At 34.4% G+C, this 11,298-nt stretch overlaps 1 protein-coding gene across 1 annotated transcript; it reads left to right on the plus strand.

Annotated features, from left to right (window-relative positions):
• The first annotated feature begins 683 nt into the window (after positions 1-683).
• On the plus strand, positions 684-2,257 carry LOC143195355 (uncharacterized). The gene is made up of 2 exons (XM_076402413.1): positions 684-1,183; positions 1,286-2,257. Exons 1-2 carry the CDS (start codon positions 769-771, stop codon positions 2,149-2,151), a joined length of 1,281 nt encoding a protein of 426 aa, XP_076258528.1. The 5' UTR covers positions 684-768; the 3' UTR covers positions 2,152-2,257.
• Positions 2,258-11,298: the final 9,041 nt, after the last annotated feature.

Genomic DNA, 11,298 nt, shown 5'->3' on the forward strand with positions numbered 1-11,298 from the left:
CGGAAATGAACGTGAAAGAATTCGGATATCACAAACGCGCGAAGCGCGAGCGCGACATTCAACTAATAATCGCGCAAGTTTGAATCCAGCTGCTTTCAGTTACGATGTGTCAATTGACTACAGTAACTACCAATGTGTTGTTATTGGTTCTATGAACTTGGTTTGCTCACACTGTAAGGCATTAAAATACAAAAACGAAGCCAATGGATTGTGTTGCGCAAATGGTAAAGTGAAATTGATACAATTGGATCCACCACCAGAACCATTGTACTCATTGGTTTCAGGAATAGGAACAGATTCTATACACTTTTTGACACATATTCAACAATATAACAATTGCTTTCAAATGACTTCATTTGGGGCAACAAATGCAGTTCGGGAAAATTTTATGCCAACTTTCAAGGTATGTATTATAGCAGTTACTCATAATTATTTTAGCGAACAAAATTTTCTGTCACCAAAGTTAAGATGTGTTACTAATCTTCAATTTCTTAATCATTACGAAATATATCACTTAGTCATCATATTATATGGTGATTCAGTTTCAGTGACACTTTTATTATATTTTATATTTGATAGATATTAGTTAAAACTAAATATATACTTTTTAAGATCAAATATTATTTAAGTTTGATCATTGACAATCCATTAATTTATACCACACCATAATATTTTTTTTATTTACAGATACAAGGGCAAATATATCACAGAGCAGGTTCACTGTTACCAGTGTCAGATAGCGACAACAAATTCCTGCAAATTTATTTTATGGGCAATTCACCACAAGAAATTGATCTGCGTTGTGCACATAACAATTTAGTAAAAAGGTCTATTGTAGAACAATTACAAACTTTATTTCATCAACACAATCAATTGATTATATTGTTTAAAACTGCCCTGGATCTGATGCCATCCGATAATCACAAAATTGTAATCAGAGCTGATAAAACACCTGCAGGTCAACATACAAGACGTTTTAATGCACCAACTATTGATGAAGTTGCTATCGTTGTAGTTGGAGAAAACTTGGAATCCCGTGATATTGTTTTACATCGTCGGAATTTTCAATTACAACCTATAAAGGAAACACACCGCTCATATGATGCACTGCAATATCCCATTATATTTTGGCAAGGTGAAGATGGCTACGATTTATCAATAAAAATGATAAATCCCATTACAGGTAACTAAAATATTAGTTTAGCTATGGCGATAATATCTCAGTCACTATATTATGTATTTTAATTTTATATTTGAATGTTATTAAAACAAAATCTGTTTACAGGTTCTGAAACCAACAAAAAAGTCAGTTCAATGAACTATTATTCATACCGCCTAATGATTCGGGAAAATGCAGATAATCGCATATTGAAATGTCGGCGATTATATCACAAATATGTTGATGACATGTATGTTAAAATTGAAACGGAGAGATTAACATTCATCAGGTTGAATCAAACCAAACTCCGATCTGAAGAGTATATTCACCTTCGAGATGCGATTAATACTGATGGAAATGCACAGAATGTCGGTCGGATGACTATTCTTCCAGCAACATACATCGGAAGCCCTCGGCATATGCACGAATATGCTCAAGATGCCATGTCGTATGTTCGTCATTATGGTACAGCAGATTTGTTCATCACATTTACATGCAATCCGCAATGGATACAAATTAAGCAGGAGTTATTACCTGGGAAATCATCCATTGATCGTCATGATATTACAGCCAGAGTCTTTAGACAAAAGTTGAAATCTTTAATGAATTTCATCGTAAAACATAATGTGTTTGGTGAGACACGCTGCTGGATGTATTCTGTGGAGTGGCAGAAACGAGGATTGCCACATGCACACATTTTGATTTGGTTGGTTGAAAAGATAAGGCCAAATGAAGTTGATGCAGTGATATCAGCTGAAATCCCTAATGTACAAGTAGATCCTGGATTGCATGAGGTAGTTATCAAAAACATGATACATGGTCCCTGTGGAACTCTTAATCAAAATTCACCGTGTATGATGGATGGTAAATGTTCAAAACGATATCCACGGACATTAATATCGGAAACAATTACTGGTAATGACGGTTATCCATTGTATCGTCGCAGATCGACAGCAGACAATGGAAAATCAACAATTGTCAAATTAAATTAACAAGATATTGAAATAGATAATCGTTGGATTGTTCCATATTCACCCATTTTATCAAAGACATTCAAAGCACACATCAACGTTGAATCTTGCCATTCAGTGAAATCGATTAAATACATTTGCAAATATGTAACCAAAGGGAGTGATATGGCGGTGATTGGAATTGGTGCAGAGAATTCTAATGATGAAGTTACCCAATACCAAATGGGCCGCTATGTCAGTAGTAATGAAGCAGTTTGGCGAATATTTTCTTTTCCTATTCATGAGAGACACCCTTCTGTTGTTCACTTAGCTGTGCATTTAGAAAATGGACAAAGAGTGTATTTTACAGCACAGAACGCAGTACAAAGAGCTGCTCAGCCACCATCTACTACATTAACCAGTTTTTTTGAGACATGCCAAAACGATGATTTCGCACAAACATTGCTATATTCTGAAATGCCAAAATATTATACCTGGAATCAATCCTCAAGGAGATTTATACGACGGAAACAAGGAAAACCAGTTCCAGGATATACAGATGTATATTCCACCGATGCGATTGGCCGGATTTATTCAGTACATCCAAGCAATGATGAATGTTTTTATTTACGACTGCTATTAGTCAATGTACGTGGCCCAACATCATTCCAACAGTTACGAACTGTTGATGGTGAATTGTGTGGATCCTACAGAGAAGCCTGTCAACGTTTGCAATTGCTTGAAAATGACGCTCATTGGGATCAAACTCTCAATGATGCTGTAATATCATCACACACTCATCAAATACGAACATTGTTTTCTATAATCATATCTACATGCTTCCCATCAAACCCAATTGATTTGTGGATGAAGTACAAAGATTATATGTGTGATGATATTTTGTATCAAATACGGAATAGAATGGGAAATCCAAATATACAAATCAGTGAAGAAATTTACAATGAAGCATTGATTTCAATTGAGGACATGTGCTTGATAATGTCAAACAAACTATTAATTCAATTAGGCCTGACCGCGCCCAATCGTCCAATGCATGACGCTTTTAACCAAGAGTTGCATCGAGAAAGACTGTATGATCTCAACGCTTTGAAAGAATAAATTCAAACAAATCTTCCACTGTTAAATGAACAACAGAAGTATGTATTTGAAACTCTTATGAAAGTAACAAATGATGAAACTGGAGGGATTTATTTCTTAGATGCACCTGGTGGTACAGGAAAAACTTTTTTTATTTCATTAATATTAGCAACAATTCGCTCACAAAATAAAATTGCACTTGCACTCGCTTCGTCGGGAATCGCAGCAACTTTGCTTGAAGGTGGTCGAACAGCCCATTCAGCACTAAAATTGCCATTAAATATGCAAAGCAATGAAACTCCAACCTGCAACGTTTCGAAGAACTCTGCAATGGCAAAGGTTTTGCAGCAATGTAAATTGATTGTTTGGGATGAATGCACGATGGCACATAAAAAATCTTTGGAGGCTTTAGACAGAACCTTAAAAGATCTACGTAGCAATAATAATCGATTTGGTGGTGCAATGATTTTATTAGCAGGAGATTTTCGTCAAACATTGCCAGTGATTCCACGATCAACGCCAGCTGATGAACTCAATGCATGTCTAAAGTCCTCCAATTTGTGGAAACATGTTAAAGTACTTCATTTAAGCAAGAATATGCGTGTCGAGTTGCAAAATGACCAATCTGGAAACATATTCTCTAAACAACTCATTGACATTGGTAATGGCAAATTTCCTATAGACATGTTGACGGCTTGCTTTTGCTATGACTATAAACAAGTCCCAGGGGCAAACATTAAGTGTTTGTGGTATTAATCTAGAAAACCCATGTTTCTCACATGGTCAATTGTATGTTGCCTGTTCCCGTGTTGGAAAACCATCAGATTTGTTTATCTATGCGCCAGGTAATCAAACAAAAAACATCGTATACCACAAAGCAATATAATGATAATAATAATAATAATAATTATGATTCACATGATTAACAATAAAGCGATTACTTACTTTTCAATCCTTATATATGTTTTATTTAATTATTTTTTATTCACAACGCCCTATCACCAGGGTAATGGTTCTGTTCAGGAGAATTTTTTAAAATACGTAGGCACAAAAACTGCCACATTACAAATCTTTTTGACAGGACGAAGTCTGTCGGGTCAGCTAGTTAGCTAATATAATTAGAATAATGAAATATAATCATATTAATTTTATATATAGAATTCAATGCAATTAAAATATGTTAAATAATACTTAATACTTGAAATGAATATAGAAGATTTTCTAAACGGAAAAAGTCTGCAGTCCTGGATTTTTGTCGAAATCGTTACAGCCTTTTGCGAGACCATCATAACATCTTTATGTATAATTATTCTGTGCGTATGTATGTCACTGAATTCCTCCGAAAGCACTGGACCGATTTTGATGAAATATTGTGCGTGTGTGTATTTCAGTGGGTCCCAGGGCGGTTTAGATTTACACATAGACTCGGTAGGTGGCGCTACGTTGGAATTCCAGATGTTTTTTTATCAGTTTATGTTTTATTTTTCGGATACATAAACATACAATAAAATTCGTCTTGATTCCTGAATGTAACCACCAATTTATATACAGAAAAGTTATGCATTCTATTTGTATTAACAACAGAATAATTTTCGAGATTTGATAGATAGTTTTTTACACACCATAACTTTAAAAAACTGATAAAAACTAATCAATATAACTAATAAACTAATAAATAATTGGCAGTGTAATATTTTCGTGATGTTGAAATTGCAAGTTTCATGGAGACAAGGATGGAGACAATATAATAATCATAAGTGGTTGCAGTTCCAATTCAGTAAATGTAGAAAACACAGCTGGGCTGGGTAGGTATTGCCGTAACTACAATAAATAACAGAAGAATCTTAGGATTTTTTAAGTGAACTGCAATGATAAAATAATATGAATATGTAACTCTCATAAAAGATCGCCAGTTTATTATCAATAACGATTATCTTATTTTTATTGATCTTTAATTTGCTTCTGTTGAGATTTTCGATAGCAGACAATTCGTTAGTTATCACTTAGGTATTTTATACTTTAATTCTTAAACCATATGGCTTTGCAGTGAAAACTATATCATCAAACATCCTAGAAGCCCCAACATCTCTATCAGCGAATATACTGCTATCACCAGAGAACATAAAATTTGTCAAGGAGATTGTAGGAATACACTAAACACCTTGTGCGCTTTTAATGTGTTTTTTCGTATAATTGCATCCACTGTTGTGTTAAATAGCAGTGGACATCTCCTCGGCTAACAACGGTTCGGGACACAAATGGATTTAACAAATCATTTCGCACTCACATATAATTTTAATGGATATCAAGTATCCATTAAAATCCATATCCATATACTAATCTAACCAATCTACGGGAGATCTTCAAATCAATACCATGTAATGTCGTACATCTTGTTGCATATTGGTTTCATGTAAATAATGCTACGCATATATATAGATCAGTTTAGTTCAGTTTAAGTCTTCTAGGTTATATTTCAGTGTATTATAGGCTCTGAAAAAGGGAAATTGTTCGTGTTCTGTTACGTGACGGTTTATCGGTAATGAAGACACAAACATAGTAAAACATTATCGGCGTGGAGGAACAGTGGGTGAAGCTCAAAGTTAAGCGACACAAATCTACGAAGATTGAAAAGGATTATGGACATAAAACTACCGTGGCAAAAGTGACAGCAAAATCAATTCTTACTTGAGTAGTATTGCTTCGACAAAACAGTAGGACATCGGCTTCGCAAAGCTAATAATCATGGATGCTCTGCAATTGTGAAACTATTTATAAAGAAAGCCGATGATAAGCTACGAAAAAAGTGGTAAAAAAGTTATAAAAATGGACAACTGTTGGCAGAATGTGGAATGTTCCGCAGAATTAACGTTTATATTGTTTCCTATTGGCGAAGGGTCGGGTTAATGCATGGAGATGCTCTAAAGAATCAAGATCCAGATTGCCGGGTTCCTAAAGCCCAGCGTAGAGGAGATTCCCTTGTTAATTTGGGCAGGAATATCGTAGTATTCAGCTGGTCCTCTCATTTATATCACTAGTCGGATTACTGCGAATGAATACCTCGACATCCTCAATGATGAAGTTCTATGACTATGCTATGCTATGACTAGCATATTGCTGCTAAACTCTATTATATATCAAGATGATAATGCAGCTAAAAGATTCAGTTTTGGCCTGAAGATCTTCATATCATATTCCCATGTCAGCACAATCGCTATATCTCAATATATTTGAACCATTATAGGGGTTTTAATGCCCTTTGTTCTGTAATAAATAAATTTCATATTCAACATCGCTGAAGAAATTGGGAAACTCTACAAATCTATTCCACGCAGAATTGCAGCTGCAAATTCTGCATTAAAAGTAAAATTTTTCTTAAGAACTTATTGACAAATAAATAATGTTTATATCTCAGATGTTCATAGTATTTTATATATCCCCTGAATATATGTTATTTAAAGAAATCACTCTGCTATCTCGTGACGTGATTTGCTTTCGTTATAGGGCTTCATATATATCAGAATATGATTGTCTATGAATCTTGAAGTCTCCAAGTCTTTGCGTAAAAATAATTTTACATTAAAATAATATTTTTGTTTATAAACCCCACACGTTTCATACCTTGTATATCAACATAAAAATTAACGATTTTTTAAACTCAAACTAAAACATATCCAACTTATGTTGACAATCTGACTGAGTCCTTCGGAGAATAAATAACAGGTAAATGTAACGCTCAATACAGAACTTTTTTCGATGTTCTTTCGTAACAAAATTGATTCCGACCAGGCCAAACCGAAGTTATAGAGCGGCTGAAGTAGAAAATGGGTTTGCTTCTTCCAGCGTGAACGAATCAGGAGGGGAGACCTCATCTCTATTGACAGATAAGACATTTATTAAGGACATTTTAAAGTCGCCCTCCGCGAAGATCCGAATCCGCAGGAGGTAATTGTGTTTTGAAGCGACGCGAGATGCCGAAAAGTCTCTGCAAATAATCTGATTTCAGATTTGCAAATTTTCTAATAAACCGTCGCTATTGCCCCCGGGTCTGTCTAAACTTTCCAATAAGATTAATTAATATATTTAATTAGAAATGTTCTAAGAACGACGGAGTTTAGCTTATAATATGCTTATTAAACTGTCGAAGAAATATCGAATAAGTGAAACAAAGTGTGTATTGTGTGTACAGTCGAGTTTGTAGAGTTTCGAGATTTATAGTTCACACACATTAATTTAAAATAATTCATATCCAGTTTAGTACGATATTACCTGAAAATATGGAGATTGGGTCCTAATAAAATTAATCTTTATGTTTGCATTCTGATCATTTTTGAAATTTAAAATGGTACTTATCAAGAAAAATTGGTATAATACATACCAATTAAAATATTTTTGATTATTTTCTGAAGCACTTTTCATCTTTCTAACATACAGGTGAAAGTTGATAGCGACTAAATAACACATTCATTTCCGCATGTTCTGTTTGACTAGTCAAGAGAAGTAAACCCTGGGAACTTCTGTGATAGTCCGTGAGTGAATGGTGGTAAGGTGTGAGAAAAGAACTATAGATTCTAGCTTGATAGACTATGGTGTGTAAACTATAATAATAATTATTGGCATTAAATTAGTGGTTTGTCTAGGAGGCCATTTGTAATGACATATTTAAAAAAAAATTGGCATATCTTCAGTATTTTGAAAGAGTCTACCAGCCGAGCCATGTTGTATCGATCTGAACAAAAAGAAGGCTTAAGTAAATCAGAAGACGTTATATCATTCAAGCGGCAAAAGGGTGCCTTTTACGATCTCTGTAAGGTCTTTCTTGTAGAGTCTGTTGCTTGTTATTGCTAGTTTTCTTTTTCAAGTATACGCCCTTAAATTTGTTCAAATGACGTTTGTAGATATTTGAAGTAACCTCAAAATCACACATCGTCAGAGTCACAATACGGCACAGAAAATTCTTCTTTTTTACCTGGTAAGTAATGAAATCTCGGTATTAAAACGGATCGAAAGGTCATTTTCAGCCACTTCGAGTAGTCTTTTACCGCCTTTTTGATAATTTCCATTGCATGTAAATATTTGGAAACAGTTGATTCATAAACTGCTAGGCGGTATGAAATTTCTATGAGTATTTGACCTAGGATTTCGACCAATAAGTTTTGCAAATCATTGTCTTCGAATTTCTTGCTTCCCCAGAGCATTATTTGTCAGGGACATCAAAATCACCCTTTTTGAAACGAAAATTGACAATTGGGACTTGTGGATTACAACTATTATGTTCCTTTGGTGTATGAATATGATATGATCTGCTACGATATCGATTAAATGTATAATAAAAACTATACTGGAGTAAATACAATATATTCTGAAATACAATTTTGAAACAAAACTAAAATTAAAACTCACAATTCATTTCAGACATTCTGATATTCATGGTATTTTGTTGTCTTCATTCATTGTGAACAGGTTAACTAGATGGCACCTAAATACTGCAAATGCCTTTCTTGCTATAACTGTGGGAATGATTTGAGACCTTTTTAACAGGCTTTGGCTCTCAAAAGTACGTACTTGAGATAAAGGCAGATGCCAAGAACCAAAGTATATCGCGATTTTGACTTGATGGAATATCACTGATTGTGACAGTACTATCGTGAACTAACGCTGATCTTGAAAATCTTGGGAACCGTGAATCTTTGGCTACGAATTTAAGTATCATATTTAAGTAAGTATTTTATTCCCAAGAAATATCAACGAATTAGACTTCAGAAAGGAATGTTTGTTTTAACTACATAAAAATAGAACTCAATTAAAAAAATAATTGTAAAGGCATAAAAATTGATGTATCTGTCTAATTAAGACACAATCTCCGCTTATGCTGAACTAAATATACTCATACTGAAAATTAACGTAATCAATTTCGTATCTAAATCGGAATGGTGAATTCGTATCGATAATCAGCTGTATTAAGCAAAATGCCTTCACTCAAATAAATAGTTTTTGTTGTCAATTTTTGTTTGTCCATTGTCGATGATTACGAAACGCTGCGAAATTCCTTCGGATTGCGCTTAAACAGCGTCAAATGTTTCTCTGAAGCGGTGTCACAGTTGCGCTTGTTGTTGTGTGCTTGTCACAGTTGCTTGTTGTGTGTGAACATAGACCCATCGCGCCTATCATGCCCAAAGTTTCATACATAATATGAGCCACGTGGTCTTTTGATTAGGTGGTACATGATTTTCTAGTACCGCCATGTATTAGGAGTTCGAATAGCATTGTATGAAAAGCTCATATAATATTGTTAAATGTAGCCTCTCTCATGTTAGGTAGGCACTCCGTCTAACTTCGTAGATTGTACCATCCCCTAAAAGGTCAAGGGCGGGGTAGTACAAACATTTGTCCTGGTACAGATACCATCGGTAGATTTAATGGCCTACAGATCCTATTCTGCCTTTTAAATCCACCTACAATCTGCCCGTCGGCAATAAGTATTATTATACGTTTTGCTTATATAATATAACCACCCTGACATGTACAAGATGACTTCAGATCTCGTGTACAACATATCAACATATAATCTAAGTTTTAATCTAGATACTATTCTAAGTTATTTTAAAGTATAACCTAACTTATTCTAAAAAATATTCTTACTTATTCTAGACTTTATTCTACGTGTCTTTTAATTAGTTCGTATGGTAGGTTTCGTTTGAGACTACGCAGTTCACATTCATCGCAAACTTTTAACTTTTTGGCGGGTGCATTGGGATGCACTAATAGTCTTTCAGTATACCTCGCACTAATACTTCGAATCATACTCGTTATGGGTTCTAAGGGGATATCGCGCTGAATCAATTTCTTGGAGACGTAATATAGGGCATCGATGATGATTTGCAACACTTTATTCTGGAACTTCTGGATGACATCTATGTTAGATTTGCTAATAGTACCCCACAGTTCAATACCATAGGTCCAAATGGATCTAGATATTAACTTATTCAACAAAACCTAGTTATCTAATAATAGTTTAGATTTACGCCCTAATTAGAATTGAAGAAAATAAGAGAAAATTCAACAAGGCCGCAAAATAGCTGAAAGAGCTAATAAATAAGGAACGTAATAAAGGAATTCAAAACTATTTAGAAAACTTAACGCCAACTGATGCAACGGAATATTCTCTGTGGAAAGTAACAAAAAATATTAAAAAACCTCAACAATATAATCCACCCATTAAAATTGACAACAATACCTGGGCTAGGAATGATAAAGATAAAGCGGAAGTTTTCTATAAACACTTAAAAACCGTATTTAACCCGTACCCGTCTGAATAATCCGCAACAGAAGAAAATAACATAGTTGACTTTTTTAACACTCCGTTCCAAATGGGTCTGTCATATGAGAAATTTACTGTTAAGGAAGTAAAACAAACAATACTTAAAGAAATAAATGATAAAAAAGCTCCTGGTTTTGACCTAATTACTGGAAGAATCTTAAAATAGCTCTCAGGAGAGTGCATCAAATTAATAACATTCATATTTAATGCCATGCTAAGACTTAATTATTTTCATAGCACTTGGAAAGTGGCTCAAATCGTTATGATTCTTAAACCTGGGAAAAATTAGAAGACATTATTATCCCTATTAACGCCTGTTAACCGTCATCTCTAAACTTTTCGAAATACTATACATTAAGAGACTCAAAGTAATCTCAGAAGAGAGAAATATTATTCCAGACCATCAATTTGGCTTCCATAATAAACACGGAATAATAGAACAAATACATAGATTAGTCAATCAAAATTAAAAAAAAAATTTCCCGATATTTCTCAGGCTTTCGACAAGGTGTGGCACACTGGACTGCATGTTAAATTGAAAAAGGCACTTTTAATTGCTGAAATCATACCTCACAGACAGACATTTTATTGTTGGGTGACAACAGGATGACGAATACACTGACCTACACCCAATATATTCGGGTGTTCCGCAGGGCCGTGTTCTTGGCCCATTGTTATATCTATTGTATACAGCTGATTTACCGCCCTCGAGAAACACTACTGTTGCAGCATATGCTGACGCTACAGCGGTTTTATAATCACACGAAAAT

The sequence above is a fragment of the Rhynchophorus ferrugineus genome, unplaced genomic scaffold (genome assembly GCF_030347505.1).
Source record: "Rhynchophorus ferrugineus isolate W39M unplaced genomic scaffold, kcgeb_rfMv2 rfM4, whole genome shotgun sequence".
NCBI lineage: Eukaryota > Metazoa > Arthropoda > Insecta > Coleoptera > Curculionidae > Rhynchophorus > Rhynchophorus ferrugineus.